Here is a 19232-nt window from a genome sequence, read left to right as displayed (position 1 = left end):
CCTGAGCCACCCCCCAAACCCAGAGCCCCTCATTCCTGGCCCCATCCCACAGCCCTCTCCCCCGCACCACAGCCCTCTCTGCCCCAGCCCTGAGCCCCTTGCACACTCCAAACCCCTCATCCCCAGCTTCGTTGGGTCATGGGCATCAACAATTTTCTTCAGCTGGGTCCCCAGAAAAAAAGTTTGAAAACCACTGCTCTATACTATCTGTCTCTTCTAAACCACCTGTATTCATTACCACGGGAAGAAGGGATGGAGGAGCTCTTTGTCCTTCTCCTTCCCCCACTCCATCCACTGCACTAACTCCTCGTCCATATATTACATGGTGGATATATTTTGGGGGGAAATATTGAAATGTGTTTAAATCTTCTAAAAGGAAGTTTTATTGGGTATTTCAAAAGTTTCCAGAGAAGAAGACTCTAGAGCCACCATTTTTATAACACTACAAATTCTCCATTGTGGTAGAAATTGGGATAGGAAATATCAGGGTTGTGCACGTACACAGCTCCCCGTTACTGCACATGTGCATGCACAGTCTACATGTGTGTCTTCCATACTGGCTGTGACAGAGCCAATTGGGAGTCCAGCACTTGCTCTACTCCCAGACAATGGGACGACATCCCTTTAAAAATTATTCTATGTGGTGATCTACAGCTGCAAGATCCATAGGCTTCATGACTCATAGACATTAAGGCCAGAAGGAACTCATATAGTCTGACATCCTACATAACACAGGCCATAGGTTTCACTCAGTAAACTTGCATGGAACCCAGTAACTTGTGGCTGATCTACAGCATATCATTTAGAAAGACATCCAATCTTGAGTGTGTGTCTATGTGTGTGCATGTGTGTATTTGTGAAACACAGAAAGAGTACAATGTATGTGCATATACACCCATGTGTACATTTTCTAATTTTTATATTTCATAGAGTTTATTTATTCTCTTTCTGTCAAACTGCATGAAACCTGAACCCCACACTTTTAGCAACTTGTATTTCATGTTCCAATCAATCTTTTCTTGTTTCCTTTTTTTTCTATAAGTGTCTGGTATCTAAAATGTGAGACAGCAAAGATAAAGGCATTAATTATTTCGCTTTTTTTTAGGTTGACGATCAGAGATAGAAACCAAATGGGAAATTACACTTGTGTTTTTAAAAGTGACCAAGAAGTTAATGCCACATTTCATTTACAAGGCAAGTTGTATTAACTTTGGTTGTTTCACTTGAAAATCATATAAACATTCATAGATTATAAGGCAAGAACGGACCATTGTGATCATCTACTCTGATCTCCTATATAACACATTGAACTCTTGTAATCATAGTTGTTAACTATTAATCATTAGCCATTCAAGTTGAAAACAGTTATTATTTCCTTATGGTTAAAACTGCAGCAGTAGTAGCTAAGCCACTTAAGCTAAGTGAGAATCTTGAGTAATTATCCATGCTAGCCCTTCCTAAGATATGAAATGAAGAGTTTTGAACAAAGGCTAACTTTTTATTTAACAATGGATTAAATTAGTTCCTTCCTTTACATGGAAAAGGCTAAAAGAGGGCGTAAGCCTAAATTCTGAAGTGCCCAGCTTGAGGCATCTTAAAGTGGTCTGATTTTCAGAGTGGAGGCTCGTTACTCTTAGAAAAATCAGACCTGTTAATGGTGTCTCAATTTAGACATTGAAAAAGTGAGGCAACCAAATCACTAGTCACTTCTGAAAATTTAAACCTCAAAACTTAATTGAGTTTAATAGGAAAATCACTAGTGACTGGTACAGTTGAGACAGATTTGGGATAAATTCAGATTTGGATGAATATTGGCAATTTCAGATTCAAATAAGCATTTGCGAATTTAGAAAGAATATATATATATATATATATATAAATACACATATACAGTAACTCCTCACTTCAAGTCGTCCCGGTTAACGTTGTTTCGTTGTTACGTTGCTGATCAATTAGAGAACATGCTCATTTAAAGTTGCACAATGCTCCCTTATAACGTCATTTGGCAGCTGCCTGCTTTGTCCACTGCTTGCAGGAAGAGCAGCCCATTGCAGCTAGCTGGTGGTGGCTTGGAACCAGGGTGGACCAGCAGCCCCCTATCAGCTCCCCACTCCCCTAAGTTCCCTGTGCGGCAGCCGCCCAGCAGGCTATCAATTGCCGGCAGTTCAGCTGTCCCTCCCCCCACTGCCATGTGCTGCTCCTGCCCTCTGCCTTGGAGCTGCTCCTGGGAGCCTCCTGCTTGCTGTGCAGTGGGGGGGGGGGAAGAGGAGGGCTAATGTCAGGGTATCCCCCTTCCCCCTGTTCCTGCCCCCTGCTTACTCCTTCTCCATATAGAGCAGGGTGGGGACACAACAGGGCTCAGGATGGAGGGAGCTTGCTGGCCGCAGCTGCTGTCTCAACTTGCTGATCTACTTAAAAAGGCAGTGTACTTAGAGTGGTGTGTATCTCTGTCTCTGTCTGCCATGCTGTCTCCACTCCCTCCATTCGTGCTGCCTTGTAGAGTGTGAGGCTACATTAACAACAATGTGTTAACCCTTGAGAGCTCAGCCAAGTGCTAGTTCATCATTTAGCAGTAAGGCATTCCCTGGGAAATATCCCACCCTCTTCCACCCTCTGACTCCACCACATCAACCAACCTACACAATCATCATTGCTGTGTACAGTATTAAATTGTTTGTTTAAAACTTATACTCTGTGTGTGTGTGTGTTTACACACACACACAGTATAAGTGTATATATAATATATTTTTTTGTCTGGTGAAAAAAATTTCCCTGGAACCTAACCCCCACTATTTACATTAATTCTTATGGGGAAATAGGATTCGCTTAACACAGTTTTGCTTAAAGTCACATTTTTCAGGAACATAACTACAACGTTAAGCGAGGAGTAACTGTATATGCAATCCATTTTAATAGACTATATTAGTGTGTCCATTAAATATATGCATTTTAGAACATGTTAGAAATTTTAGGATGTACCCTAAATACTGGCAGGTGAAATTCAGTTGACTGAGAAACAGGTAAAATGAAAGGACTGTAAAATTTTGTGACATTTAATCCAAAAGACATTCTGCCCCTTGCTAACTTTTGGAGCCATTAAAATGAAAAGAGATGCTCAAATAAGGAAATGTAAAGTGCTCTTGAGGAGCAATGATAAGCTCCCCTCACCACCCAAAACCAGTAAGCAAGCAAACAAACAAACAAAGCATTTAGCACTCACTGGTTTGTTAAGAAAACCAGTGGAGCCAGTATGCAGTACTGGGTAGAACGCTGCTTGGAGACATTTTTTAAAATAAAAAAATAAACCATACAGAACTTGCACTCAGTGGGGCCAGAAACCAGCACAGCTCCATGGAAGTCAGTGGAACTCTGCTGATTTACATCAGCTAGGACCTGGCCACATAACTTTGAAAAAAGATGAAACTTTATCCCTTACACTGCAGTCTGTCGTAGAAGTATGACATCTGCTTCAAACCTTCAACCACTAGAGAGCAAGACTGCTACAGTGCAATTACTTCTGGGTTGATAAAGAAGAAAGAAGTACAGTGTTTTATTCAAACTCTCTTTCGTCATCTGAAATGGCAATATATTTTTTCCTTACGAGCATCTGAATAAGATTTAGCTGAGTGCCTAGTCTAGTGTGTATTTTAAATAGGCCAAAGGAACTCTTATTCTTCTGAAAGTATAAAATAGCTACTATGAAAAGTTAATCAGAGAAGTCACCTCTGACAAAACATGATGAATAGGGACTGGTTGATTTATCATCATAAGATGGGAGAATTGCTTCAGAATGGTCAAGAGCTGCCACTTTTGATGCCATAAAAGCTGCTGACTTGACATCCTCTCAGATTGATGTCACTGTGCGGGAAAAGGGGAAGGAGTGAGATCTGAATCTTCCAGTTGCTAATGTGGTGAGAATAATGTCCAAGCCACAAGCAATGCCTGATATGCTAGTACATCTGATTGCTAAACACTGTGGTTTAAAGTCAACACGACTATAATTAACTCCATGATTACAAACAAGGGATGAATTTAGCACTAACAGCACTTAAGCTTGAATGCTAGAATTCTGTGAAAAAGACCTGGGGTGAAATCCTGGTCCCACTGAAGTCAATGACAAAACTTCCATTGACTTTACTGGAGCTATTTCAGCCATGGTGCCTACAAGAAACAACAGGAATGTAAGAGAAGCTTATAGAAAGAGATTATAGAGGGCATAGGAGCTAACACACACAGAGTGCTCTAATGTATTCATTAATATTAAATGTCTACACAACACATATACATATGTACAATAAGCAAGAAGATATAGGAACATCAGGATCCTGGGCAAACGTAGGCAGGACTAGTTTCAGGAGCTTGGGATCCAGGAACTGAAGCTAGGTGTCAGAGCCAGTATTGGGGTCAAGAGTGAAGCTGAAGGTCAAGCCAGAGTCAGAGTGAGGAGTCAGTCAAGGATCAGAGCCAAACTCAGAAATCAGGACAGGGATCAGTACCAGGTATTGGGGTCTGTGTTGGGATTCCAGGGGTCAATCTGGAGTCAGAATCCAAGTCAGAGCCACGGTCACTACTCGGAGTTCAGCAGCAGGGCAGTCATGAAAGCCAGCTCAGGATCCACACTGTAATTTGAACACTTCTTGCTACACCCTGTGGGCTTGTATATCAAAGAGCCAATCAGGGATCACTAAGACCACTGTCAGTCAGATGAAATGTCCTGTGTGGTTCTACCTCTGCGGATTGTGGGTCACAAGGAGGATCTTATATCTGCCACTGGTGGTAACCTGGGGCTGTTCATTAGCTGGTTCCCCTCCAGGCTTCAGTTTAAATCCTGCTCTTCCTTAAAAGGAGAGGTTTATTTTTCAGTTGTAACTGTTCATCCTTATTTAGGGCTATATTGTGGCTCCCCAGTTACACAGGAAAGGGAGCAATCTAGGACTTTAAGCAATGCTGCATTCTAACCCTAGTGCAAATAGAGGTGGGCAAAGTCATTGCCTACTCACCACCCCTTCTGCCTCCAAGGTGCTGCTAAGGTGGAGCAATTTGGTAACAGTCACTGCATTTCCCTGAGCTGTAATTCTGTGTGGCCTTCAAGAAGACCATGCAGAAGCCTGGGCGAAGACGCCGTACTCCCTTCCCTACATGAATTATGTGTATGGCTTCCCTGATGTATAGTATTAGTCACAGAAACTGCCAGTGGCAGCTGTACTTGTAATACCTAGGACCATATTCTGCCATTGCATGCTAAAATCTTTTTTAATTCAGTAAACATCCTCTGGAAGAATAAAAGGGTTTTCAGATTTCTTTACTCAAATTTGCCTTCTTTATTATTTATGACAGTTCCTTTGCTTCTCTGACCTTTTTGTTTTGTTTTTGCCCTCTTCCCCCAAATTGCACAGGATTGGCAACAGTTTTTACTGATACTGTCCCTTTTTACTAAAACGGGCTAATGATTAAAGTTACTCTGACTTTAAAGGCCCTTTTTAAAGATACGAGTAAAATATGGAATGATGGTACGCAGTGACAGCTGGATTGATGTACATTGCTAACGTGTGTAACAACTACGCTTCTAGTAGTAAGGCTCATCTAGAGTTGAGCAAGTAGTGAGAAATGTTCTTGAGTATTCATTTGAATTTTTTATGAATTCTTTTCAGTCACATTTGCACACTTTTCTGCAATCACAGAGTATGCAAGCAATCACATTTTACTAGCATGAATGCTCCTGGAAAGTGAATTTGAAGACTGCAAGCTTGAATACTCACAGAAAGTGAATATTAAATTTATTTATTTAAATTCACAACAGAAAACGTATAGAATTTACACTTATCCTATTAAGGAAGAGAAAAAAAATTACTTGAGGCAAATCTTCAGCTGGTATAAATTATCATAGCTCCATTGAAGGCATGGATCTGGCCTGCTATGTCTTGTGTGATGACCTAGCATCACTAAACACGTCATCTCATATTCCAAATAGCAAGACAAAGCGAGTGAAATGTAAGAAATAAAATACATTTGAGAAAATCATGATCTGCTAGTAGATATTCCAAGAACAGAAAAAAAGAGGTGACATTCATCAGATAAATTATCTGTCATGGTTTATTTGCTCAGCTCTAATTATATATGTGGGATGCAGCAATATGTTCAACAGAGGATATGGGCTTCTGGGAAGGCTTTAGGTCATCTAGAATGATGATAAAATTACAGCACAAGTAATTCCAAATTAATATCTTATACTTTGTTTCTTGTGGCCCAATACTGTATCTTGCAGGATTGGGCTGGTACTTCACTTGGTATCTACACCAAGCAGTCAGTGTTTGAAAGTATAACACAGGGGTCGGCAACCTTTCAGAAGTGGTGTGCCGAGTATTCATTTATTCACTCTAATTTAAGGTTTTGCATGCCAGTAATACATTTTAACGTTTTTAGAAGGTCTCTTTCTATAAGTCTATAATATATAACTAAACTATTGTTGTATGTAAAGTAAATAAGGTTTTTAAAATGTTTAAGAAGCTTCATTTAAAATTAAATTAAAATGCAGAGCCCCCGGGACCAGTGGCCAGGACCCGGGCAGTGTGAGTGCCACTGAAAATCAGCTCGCGTGCTGCCTTTGGCACGTGTGCCATAGGTTGCCTACCCCTGGTATAACATTTCCATCACCCCTTCATTTTTTTCAATCAAGACGAAGTGAAAACTGTTCTGCAGCAATATTTCTCAGCACACAAAACTGACCAAATACTATTATTTTATGTTATTATAGTCTGAAAAGAAGTCTTGCAGTTTTGGAAATTGAATGGATTTTTATGCTTAGCTTATGTATTCATATAGATTGTAGCAGAATCTGAATCATGGATTGCTCACAGCTGGGTATGGGGGTGGGAGGGTGGAAATACCACAAGTCAGTTAATACTTTAGCTTTTAAAGTTACTTTTTGATAGCTACTGCACTGATGCCAAATCCTGCAACTGCTCTGCAAGCAGAATTCCCATAGATATCAATAAAAATTCTGTAAGTGGAACACCAGCCAGAAGTAACCTTTACATAGTTCACACATTAGAAGCTATATGCTATACAACAGTTTGCAAATTAATTGAGGATATGAAAAGAGAATGGACTTGCTACTAATACATTCTTAAAAATTAAAAGCTTTGATGTGATATATATTTCAGTTAAAACCCTTACAGCTAACTTAGTAAATTTTCTCTATTTATTCTTAGTACCTCAGATTGAAGGAAAAGAGCATCACGTAGTCAGTTATGTAGGAGATACTGTTGTCCTGGTATGTAAAAGTCTCAAATATATTCCCATCAACTGGATCTGGTACATGAGTAATGGAAGTGACCAGGTAAGATTTCCCTTCATTGGTCACACAAAACAACGAAACAACTGATTGCAAGCACATTGTCCTTTTGCAGAGTATAATTAATTCATGCTTCATATACCTACAGCAGCTTTCACAAATCCTACCTTATTCTTTAGATAGAGTTGATATGAATTCACATGATAAAACTATAATCTATCAGTGTAGGTCATCATAGATATCTTTACCGAGGACCTGCACCATATGATTACAATCTAATGGACTCAAAACAAATCAGATGGGTGGGCCCAATCCAGAGGTGTTCACTTTATCCACATTCAGTCAAAACTTCTGTTGACTCCTGTGGGAGCTTTTTTTGAATAAGAACCGAGAGACATACTGTCCTCCATAGGGAAAAATATGTATTAGCTCACAATTCAACTTACAATTTCCTCCTAATCATCCTGTTGTGGGACCTAGTTAGCCATCTCTCTTAATCCTCAGGAGTCTGGAGGGCAGGCGTTTTGTATGGAGTCCAATGGCTTCACAGTATTCCCAGTGTCTCCACAATATACCCTGGGTTCCCTTTTTGTTCACGCAACATGGCTCCTCTTCAGAACCCATATATAGATGGTCTCCCACCTTGTTGCTGTCTAAAATAATCTCTCAGATTTTTTGCAATACAGAGGGGAAGGAAGCACAAGGTAATGCCGGGAGCATAATCATTATCTTATGCTGCTGTATCACCACTGGTGTGAGGAATGATGTCCTGGAAGACATCTGTGCCTATCTGCCTGAGCTATCCACAACTCTGGAGTCCCAGCCCCATGGGAAGATCACTGCTTCTACATTTCCACACCATCCATCCTTCCCCTGCAGCATCTGTCTTCTAGAAGAATTATAGGGGAGCCCAGGGTCCTGAATAAGGACTACAACAGTACATTTAGGGCAGATATTTAATTTTTCAGTAGAGACCAGTAGCTTGGAAAACTCTATAGGAAAGACAGAAGGCTTTGTTTGCCTAACAAAGCTTAACTAAAATGCAGCATCAAGTTATCTGGATTTTTATCCATTTGGGATGAAAAGACAAAAGAAGGTAAGTGGTCTGCCCAACTGTATACAGTAATTTAGAAGTACAGCCTTGATTAGAACCCAAATCCATATGACTCCTTGCTCTAATTTCTAGACCAACACAGCCACATTAACCCTTACAGCTATAATGTTCCTTAGTCATTTATACCAGGTCTCACCCTAACAATAACTAGGATTGGTTACATTTTTCATTTTTGCCAACTTTTCGCTTTGATGAATGATCAGTTTTTAATTTGGAGATGTTATTTAAGTGGCCATCACACTCTTCCAATTCCCATTATTTATAAATACTTGAATTCACATGTTTACACCAGTGTAGCTCCACTGACTTCAGTGGAGATAAGCCAATTTACATCAGCTGAAGATCTGGCCCAAAGTTTCAACATTAAAGAAATGGTGCCAGTAAGTGGGAAAATGCAAAGGACAGCAACAAATGAAGTTGAAGTAATAGAAACAAAACAAAAATGTTGATCACATTCGGAAAATAATGTATGTTCTGAGACCAAGTCCTGAAGGTGCTGAGCACCTCCAACTCCTATTTTAGTCAATAGGCCTGATCGTACATCAGCGAAGTCAAAAGCAAAACTCCCATAGAGTCCAGCAAGTGCCAGAAGATCAGGCTCAAGGGACGCGGCAAGTATTCAACGCTTCCCAGGTTTTATCCCTGAATATATGTAGCTTATCTTTAGCTGTACCACCTCAGGCAGTATTACTGTCAGATCACATAAACCAAGCAGGGTTGGGCCAGGTTAATAATCTCCAGGGAAAAAAACAAATGCTGGTAGAATCAGTAAAAAGTAACAGAGGGTCCTGTGGCACCTTTAAGACTAACAGAAGTATTGGGAGCATAAGCTTTCGTGGGTAAGAACCTCACTTCTTCAGATGCAAGAAGTGAGGTTCTTACCCACGAAAGCTTATGCTCCCAATACTTCTGTTAGTCTTAAAGGTGCCACAGGACCCTCTGTTACTTTTTATAGATTCAGACTAACACGGCTACCCCTCTGATACTTGGTAGAATCAGTGTTGGTAATTCACTAGACTGAATTCTACCTTCAGAGTCATCAGTGAACTTAACTGCTCAGTGAGGTGTTGTGGGATGCACAAAAGAGGCATTTTAGCCAGGCAGACTGATGATCCAATAAGAATTTAATCAGGAATGAGCACTGGGTCTGCCAAAAGTGCCATGGTATTTTTAAGTGATCGAGAACGAGGTGTTACATCTCATCCAGAAGTGAGCACCTCTAGCAGCACACTGAGCAATTAATTCACTGATGACTTTGAAGGTACAATTCAGCCTAGTCTACACTAGGAATTTACATTGGTATAGATAGCTATGTCCCTGGGAGACGTAGCTATAATGACCTAGCCCCCAATGTAGACAGTGCTAGGTCGACAGACGGATTCTTCCATCGACCTAGATACTGCCTCTCAGGAATGTGGATTACCTATGCCAATGGGAGAATCCCTCCCGTCGGTGTGAGTAGTGTCTATACTGAAGAGCTGCACCAGCGCAGCTGTGCTGCTGTAGCATTTTAAGTGTAGACAAGCCCTGATATTTGTAGCACTTTTGTTTTCCTTGGAGTTGCCTAGCTAAAATTCCTCTTATTTGAACTGAATAAGATATTCTTTCTTCACCTGTGCTGTTATGTATTGAACTGAACAGTTGTGTACTGTGGCTGTGTGGACATAGCTTGTAATTAGTCTATAAAGCAGGGATGTCAAACTTACCTTGGAAGAAAGGGAAGAATTCTATGTTTAATTATGATCTGTGAGCTGGGATATAAATTCAGGCCTATATGCGCCACACAGTGCCAGGTGAAATGCCCACTGGTATCACTTAATGGTTTGCACAGATATCTAGAGGAGCATATGGCCTTTATGCAGTAACTAAATGTTCACTTACTATTATTTAGTGCCTTTTCTTGAATTGATCATACACTGTGAAGCCCACCACTGTTAATTCCCCTTTGTTTCTCATCCTTCCCCATCCTTCTTTCTCCATTTCTCTCTCTCCCTTGTCTTTGTGAGTCTTCTCTATTCTTTTCTCTGTATTTCCTTCCCTGCAGCAACTCCCAGTTCTAGTGCGGTGGAGTTCACTCCATCCCTTGCCCCATTCCATCTACTATGCAAAGTGTATTTACTTGGATAAAACATTTGGAATGGATACATTTCGATAAAATGTGCTACATATGCAACACCATTTAATGTTATAACTAATGTTACCTGTTGTAAATACAGGGATTTTCCACTTTCAAAGTATAAAGGATTTTATTAAACATTTTTGACATTGCAATCATATAATTTTTAAATGTCTTTTTATATTAGGTTGCTATTAATGATTCTTTGGTGCCAGATAAGTATATAGTCGATGAAAAATATGCCAACATAACGAAACTCAAGATTCTGAAGATCTCAGAGAAAGATGATAGATCATACTGGTGCCAAGCTGTATTTAAACTAGGAGAGAGCAAAGGAAAAGTATCCCTTAAAGTTCTCACCTATATGACACCACTCAAACCATTTCTTGCAATAGCTGCTGAAGTTATTATTTTAGTAGCTATTATTTTCCTGTATGAGATCTACTCCAAAAAGAAACAGATGCATGCAGGTACGATCTCTTTGTTTTTTTAAATAACACTTAGCACTTTTTAATACTATAATCTGTTAGATACAGTGGCATACTCTACACACTGTTTCAATTTAAATTATAGTCAAGGCCAAATTGTGGCTCCTAATTCTGCATGATAGTTGTCTATGTATTTTTCTCTAAATGAAAATATCTTCTTTTGAGTATTAATCATTATTTCAGTTTTAATTTCCTAATATTTAGGGTCAAATTCATGTCCTAAATGCTTTTAGTAGGGACACAGGTGCCTATGTAGAATCTAATCCAACCTTACTCACACAAGTAAAATTAGCAAATAAGGACTTCAAGGTTTGATTTTAAATGCTCCCAGAACAGTGAGTGCACAAACCCTCACAGGCACTGATGGAGATTACTCATGTCAAGAATATCATAGTGGAGAGGGGGAGGGTAGCAGTGTATTAAAACAAAATGCATTGATCACGGCCCCTGAGCCCAAATATCCCTTTCAGATATCCATTCTGTGATATGAGCTGGGACAGACCTGCAGAGTGTGATCTCAGTGGATTTTGGAAGAGGCTGCTAAAGTTGCATTCCATAGTTTAGTGGTGGCTTTTCAGGCATTTGCCAGTGCATAACCTGAGGGCTGAATTTATCCCAAGGGTCTGAAATGTTAAAAGCACGGATATGTGACTCAAACTGCCATGTGTTCAGGACAACTGATGGGATGTAACTTAAATGTCATTTCTGTACAGAGAAAAAGCTCAACGCTCAGTTTTATAAACTGTTGGAGATTCCTCAAACTTTCCTAAAAGAAGACGTTTGTGGGAAATACAACAGCTTAATCTTAGGCAGGCTACAGAAAGATATTTTGAATAAAAGGGAGCATAGTAAAATTGTACTTCAGCTGTGTATCCTGTATGCCGATTAGTACAGAATTTCCTTGTTTACTGTTTTACTGATTCTTTTATATGTTAGACAATTAATTTATTATAAAAATGAAGTGAAATAGTTTTCAGTGTCAAATAACTTCTTAACAGTAAACACATAATATAATAACCATACAGTTTTCTTTGTCCCACAGAAGATGGAAAAGAATTTGAACAAATTGAGCAACTGTAAGTAGTGACTATTATTTTTACAATACTTAGACTGTACTAACATTTAATGGAATATTAAACAGCTTTGACACTAGGTAACTCAGAGTCAAGAACAATATATTGCTCTTAGCTTATGACATTGTAAGGTATAAGTATGAATGCTGAAGTATTGTTTTAATTCCATTCCCTAACACGTTCCTAGTTCCCAGTTCTCCGTAAGTCCAGCATGTGTAAAATGCTGCTGTCTGCCCTCTTATTTATTTTGTCTGGGGTTTTTTGGTGGTAGGGATGTTTTAATTTATTGTTTATCACAGAATCGAGCTGGTAGAATGGCCTGAAACTGTTCCCATCAAAGACTATAACTTACTCAGGATGAGGGAGATAATTCTCAGATAGAAAACGCTTCCAGAATGTTTCCATCCATTCACTTGTACTGTGTTTCTAGTTTAGTCTGCATTATGGGGCACACAAGGCTTTCTTTCCTGTATATAGTACATGAAAGACCCTTCATACTCTAGAACTGGTGTGGGTAGGTTATGTGGTGGGGGCATGGGGTGGTGATGATTTGGGGAGCTTTTATTGGCAGTTAACATCACCATGCCACCATGGTAGTGGATTTTGGGGGAAGGTCCTGGGCAGGAGCTGTAGATATGAAGCTAGTTCGATGCACTAGCCATTTTCCCATCCATGTGGTGTACCAGAGTACACCAGCCACAAGAAGAACTGCAACACTGTGGCTGAAGAAGCAGGTGGGAGGCAGCTCTGCTGCTGCTCTGTAGCTTATGGGTGAATTTCTTCCCCCAGAGGCTTATGGAACTCTGGATGCACAGTAAAGACAAGCTTTAGCCTTCTTTGATATCCATGCTTATACCAGGATTAATGTACTAATTTATTGAAATAAACTATAATTACCTTACAAAGCACAATCACTTTCCCCTATACTCCTCCACTGGCTTCCCATTCATTTAAAGAGCCTATTCAAAAGTACCCTTCCTTCCATGGAGTTGCTCTAGGCTCTCATGAACTTTGTTTTTCTCTACTCCCCTCCTCGCTTCTTCCTTTCATCAAGAGCTTGGTCTCCTCTTTGTCCTTCTGTATGATGTCCGCACTGCTGATGCAAACGCCTTTCCATCTGGAGTAGCCTCCTGCTATCCCTCTCCCTCTCATTTCCAAAGCCAACTAAAAATATAGTATTTTCTCCCTTGATTATATCTCTTAGTTCCTCTTTAGCGCTGTTGTTATTTATTTAACTCTATAATTATGTTTACTATGCTGGAAAGTGTTTTGGGATACAGTGGCTATGTCTTATGTTGAGGATTGAGTAGCTGTCTTACTTTGCCGTGTCTTCACATTGCCGTACTTTCATCACAAACAATCTGACTGAAACTGGGATTTACTGTTTTTAAAAGAGAACAAAATAAGTTCTTACTCATGGTATATAAAAATGCACATTATTTTCACTGGAAAGCCTGCAAAGTGTCCTTTGAAGCCATTTGATCTTTATTTAATACATTATTTACCTACGAGGTTGGAGTTCTGTCCTACTGGATAAATACACACTTAGGGAGTTTTTATAGTGTGTACTGTTTGTGTGATTGCTAACGCTCTCTGGCATTAAATTAAACAGCTATATATTAGTAGCTGTTTAAAGCACAGAGTTATGTACCAGATGGCCTGGAATTTGTCCTTTGGAGCCATTCCATCAAATTCTAACTTTTTGTGATGTGTGTTGCTGTCCTGAATCCTTATGATTGGTGACATAAATAATAGTCTCATCAAAAAAGTGTATTGCAAGGGGGACTGGATGGTTCAGGAGTAAGTAATGGGAGCAGCCGAACTTTTCATGTCTACACTAGTTAAATCTAGCCCAGGTCTGAGTTGACCAACAGCAGTTACTATCTAATAGCGGTAGGCACAGGGGAGACTACATGAAATGAAATGATAGTTTTAGTCCTTTTCCTACTGGACAAGTGTCCATCACACAAAAACCACGTTAACAATTGGTGCTAATGTGCCCCTTTTTAGCACGGTCATCAGAGAGAGGCTAAGGATTGAATGCTATGGAGACTAAACTACACTCTCGCCCTTAGGTGGTCCCTCCAAATGGGTTGGGCACATTGGAAATCATATATCTTCATTGCCTGTAGTGTAACTATGTATTTAACAGATAGGACTGGATTCCAGGATTGCCTCTTTGACATTCTTCATAAGAACAGATTTCACTCCCAACTTAAAAAAGAATGAGGGATTTTAAAAATCCTTTAGAAAAATGGCCACTGAGCAGATTCAGTCCTGTAGCTAGACAAAAGCCTTCTTGATTATCCAGAGTAACAGCTGAAGGATCGGGCCCTATGTTATTAATATTTAAAAGTTTAACATTTTGGCCCTTTTTAACCCGAAATACCAAAAACGGAGGAACCATACTATACACTGTTTCATCAGTTTTTGGTGAACTGATGAACCATACTGAACACTTGCAAAATAATTTAATAATAATAAAATCAGTATCTTTCTTATGTTTTGTTTATAGAAGTGTAATTTTAAATGTGTTTTTATTATACCTCAACTTGGGAACAATACCTTATATCCTGATTTTCAGCACAAAATGAATTTTTACTACTGAGTTATTGTAGTAGGAACACTGACACAACCTATTATAAAAACATTCATGTCAATTTTTCACTGTAATAATCCTTTCCAAGGGTTTTATGGTTTCAGGAAATGACTGGGTTGAATGCAGAAAGCACTGGATGGTTAGGCTACCTGATTCGTAAAGGTCTCTGAATAGGTTATTTTGCTATAATAATATTTTATGTAAAATACATATTTGTTCTTTTCCTTTTTCTCATGCCTTCAAGTAACATCACAGTGGAAAAATTTAAAATGCTTTTAGTGCATGCTAGGTAATCAGATCATTGGATTGGGATGAACACTATGATTTTTATTGTACAGTCTATACATGTTAAAAGCTTATTTTGAGTTTTGGATTTAAACCTGTTTCTTTCTTCAGTAAATCAGAAGATAGCAATGGTGTAGAAAATAGCACCACCAGGCACCGAAAAGTTTAAGTCAGTTCCTAAAGGAAGGTAAGTAAAAGAGAAGACATATTAGAGATTTACTAGGCTCTTTATGAGTAGAATATTTCAAAGGACAAAAAAAAATCTTTCTACTGTCCTTATCTTGTACATTTTCAATATACATTATGTGGGAGTGGCACAGAACTGGAACAAATAATATGTACAACTCATTCATGACTGAAGAGCCCTTAGCATTTAACTCAGAAATCAAGCTTAGTGCTGTTTTCAGAGCTATATTTTAATTCATTTTTATTATCTTCATCATTACCATCATGAGTACTTTACTACATTTACATAGCACTTTTTTAAAAATGGGGCCCAAACATGAAAAACCCTAATCATATGCATATCAAACTTTAAATATGCCAACAGTCCCATTAAAGTCAGTGTGACTGCTCACTTGTATAAGGACTACTCATAACTAGGAGTTTGCAGGATTAGGCCCCAAAACAATAGGGGTAGATAGCACAGTGAGGGTAGGGAGTGAAGGAGTCCAGGATAGTGGGAAGGGCAGAGTTCAAAGTAGATGACATGGCATTAGCAAAAGGGAGCAAAGACAGGGAGGGAGATAGAGGACCATGAGCAACAGAGAAGAGAGAGAAGTAACAAATTGGTCATTTTGAAAGAAGTGAGTGACAGAAGGGGTAGACGAGGAGAGTGAGTAATGCTGAAGGAGCGCAAGTGGTGGTAGTGAGAAAGAGGAAATTCAGAGACAGGTTTGAGCTCCCTGATTCTTTGCCCCAATCACAGTCCTGGCACAGACTACTTTAACTTGTGCCAACAGGCAATCTTTCCCAATGGATTGTCTGCCAGCTGAGGATAATAGTGCACTTAGCCACTCCCCCCACTCACCCCTCCCGGCACCTGATGTGTCTTCTGTGACATGGGAGATTGGCATTCAAGGTGGCTCCCCTGGCTTTACATTCACTGGCTTTTCCCCCATAACCAAGGACTTGTAGAAGGCTTCCGCCCCCTTTGCATTTAAGGACTGGGAAGCGAGTCCCACATGAAGAGAGTGACCAGATCAGAATGAGATTAAAGGTACAATTTTCAAAAGTGCCTAACTGATTTAGGATCCTAAGTCCCCCACTGACTTTCAATGAAACATAGGCTCCTAACAGCATTGGAAATGGGACTTAGGCACTTTTAAATGTTTTTTTACCTCAAATCCAACAGTGAGTCAGAATGAAGTTGGAGATCAAATAAAGAAATTAGAGAATGTAAACAGTAGGCATTAAACAATTGATAGAATGCATCTGTGTCAATAAACAATAATATGTATGTTCTGTTTAATTCAGGAGATTTTAAACCAACAAAAAGGAAATATCATTTGACCATCACAAAACCACAGGAAGATGTACATGGCTATGCATTTCAAATATTTACAATGCTTCTAATTAGAGCTCATTAGACTTGTAACAAAAATAATGAAGATCTCCTATTCTGCTTTTAAAATATAAACATGAAACTGCCTCTTTGTCAAATAGTTATTCTATAAAGACTATACTGTATCCAGACATTATACATATGTACTCTCAAATATCTGTTGTTGTGTTTGTGTCTCCTTACTGGTAAAAGTCGATCTTTATGCTACTGAGACTTCCTGGCCTCAATCCAATTGGTTAAGAAGATTAACCTGTATAATTTTTGCTTCCCTACATTGGGCCTGATCCTGCATTCAGAGATCATCCAACACTCTTAGTGACTTCACAGTGTGAGCAGATGATGCAAGATCAGGACAACTATAAGCTGATAATAAATTTTACAATGTAAGTTCAGATTCACAACATCTTAGAGAAAATATTTTTTACTGGTAGACAGAGCAAATACAACACACAAAAGCCATTTTTTACACCAAAGGACTAATCAAAGGGGAATCTTTATCATATTTTTCAAACGATATTAAGGGTTTTATCATTTCCTATGAAGATTCTTTAACCCAAATTTGGTTAGCATCATTTGCAATTAGGAAGAAATAGATGGCGAACTCTGGAAATTTAAGATGATACACATTGCCTTAAGATTTCCTGTCCTAACACAGAACCATTTTTTGTACAAAAATGTGACATTTTTTACTTTATAAACTACCAAACAAATGAATAAATAAGCTTGACATTAAAAGGCCCTAGCATTGATTTATATATCAAGAGACTGCCTTTACTAGGCATCCTCATGTTTTGACAAAATATCATCACATGTAATGAGTTCAGTTCTGCTCTATCTTTATTAGAAGACAACACATCTGAAGTGACCGTTTTTGGCCGTCCTTTTAATGGACACTTAAGACAGATTTGTATTTATATATTGCCTTTCATCCCAAAGAATCCCAAAGTGCTATTTTAGGGCAGGAAGTGAATGAAAATAAACAATATGAAATAAAATATCATAATAGAATAAAAATAACCTGTTACCAATTTAAAATCCAGGGAGAATGTTGTCTACGTGGAATGTAATTAAACAAACTTGAATGTAACCAGAACATTTGGGTTAATGCCCCATCTCTTACACAAATTGCCATAAAGTCTTCAATGACTTTGGCAGGGCCCCACTCTTACTTCTTATCCAAAAGACAACCTTTCCAGGAGCACTGTTATATGTACCTCTGTGTTGTAGCATCCTTGACTATTCTTTGGTAGACTCCCATCCAAGTACAGAACAGGTTTAATTCCGCTTAACTCATGAGATTTGTCAGGATCTACTCCTGGGAGAATTCTGCGCCACTGCATACGTGCAGAATTCATGTCCCACGCAGATTTTTTTTCTCCACAGAAAATAGATTCTGCCAGGGAGACACTGCAGTTTCACCTTTTGCCCACGAGGGGCTGCTGTGCTGCCATAAGAGAGGGCAGCCAGCTGAGGGCCAGAGCAGCCAGCCATGGAGATGGAGGGGGCAGTGGCTGCCTTCCTCACAGAGCCCTGCCCACGGGGCCAGCTGAGAAGGCACAGGATATGGGGGGGACAAACAGAGCAGGGCACATGGGGCTGTTGGGGGGGATCACATAGACTGGTGTTCAGAAGGGCTAGTGGGGGGAACAGACTGGGGCAGGGGCACAGGAGCTAGTGGGGTGACAGTATTGAGCCAGGGGTTGAATGGGAGTGGGGTGCAGGGAAACATGGGGATGTGGGGGTTGCAGGGACACATGAGGCCGGGTGGGGTGCAGGGACACACGGGGACAGGGGCAGATGTGCCTGACTGAATTGGAGAGGCTAGGGATCAGACAGAGTCTGCATGGGGGAGGCTCCCCAACCCCCTAACAATCCCCTTCCCTCTCTTCCCCCCCCCGCAAAAAAGCCCTGTTCCATACTTCTCCCATCCACACCCAACAACCCTCCAGATTCACTCCCAGGCTCCTTCCCAGAAATTATTTCCCTCTCCCTCAGCTCCTTGGTTACCCCTGACTCCCCCAAGATTTGCAATATGTTTCTGTATTGTAGTTTAAGTGAATTATTACTCAAAGTTCTGTATTAATATGTCTAGTAAGGCATCTATTTGTCAAAAATATTTCCTGAATCTTTTTTGTTGTCTGTATTGTTACAAACATACTGGCTGGCTGGTATTTTGAAATAAATTACCAAAATAATTGAAACTGGAGTGATTATATTGTATTATTTTGACAAATAAAATATGCAGAATTTTGCAGAATTTGAAAATATTGTGCACAGAATTTTTAATTTTTTGGTGCAGAATTCCCCCGGGATTAAGGAGCACCACACAAAGTGGTAAGGCTGCAGATAGCACTATTATATAGCATTGCCATTATGGCTTATGGTATTGTCATAGAACAGCTGAGAGTCGTAGTAGTTTAATTTTAAAATATGCTAGTTAATTATAGTATGTACTCAGTAAATAAAAAATGTGCAAGCTATATAATCAACTACTTTTCCATTGCAAGCTCCTGCAATTTATTCCACAGAAAATTTAAGAATCCCTTGTTTATTACAAGGGAACATTGTGCATGTTATTTTTCTCCTTCATTTGAAAACAGTCATCAAAAACCATTCCCTCTTTGTTCTCATTGTATATTTTAAATAAAATAATAATATAAGCAAACACACATCATTATGTGCAAGTTTCCTGTTGCAAG

General features: G+C 39.4%; 1 protein-coding gene across 1 annotated transcript in view; it reads left to right on the top strand.

Moving 5' to 3' along the window:
• The window catches only part of EMB (embigin), a 28603-nt gene extending 11158 nt beyond the window's left edge, over window positions 1-17445 (top strand). Inside the window, exons 5-10 of the mRNA XM_024197299.3 lie at window positions 1106-1194; window positions 7212-7339; window positions 10712-10994; window positions 12055-12088; window positions 15081-15156; window positions 16446-17445. Coding sequence (XP_024053067.1) covers window positions 1106-1194; window positions 7212-7339; window positions 10712-10994; window positions 12055-12088; window positions 15081-15138 — 592 coding nt within the window. The 3' untranslated portion in view covers window positions 15139-15156; window positions 16446-17445. The remainder of the gene's footprint in view (window positions 1-1105; window positions 1195-7211; window positions 7340-10711; window positions 10995-12054; window positions 12089-15080; window positions 15157-16445) is intronic.
• The last annotated feature ends 1787 nt before the right edge of the window (window positions 17446-19232 follow it).

The sequence above is a fragment of the Terrapene carolina genome, unplaced genomic scaffold (assembly GCF_002925995.2).
Source record: "Terrapene carolina triunguis isolate 2854851 unplaced genomic scaffold, T_m_triunguis-2.0 Scaffold69, whole genome shotgun sequence".
Lineage (NCBI taxonomy): Eukaryota > Metazoa > Chordata > Testudines > Emydidae > Terrapene > Terrapene triunguis.
The sequence above is the reverse complement of the archived record's forward strand: the minus strand, read 5'-3'. Positions and strand labels throughout refer to the sequence as shown.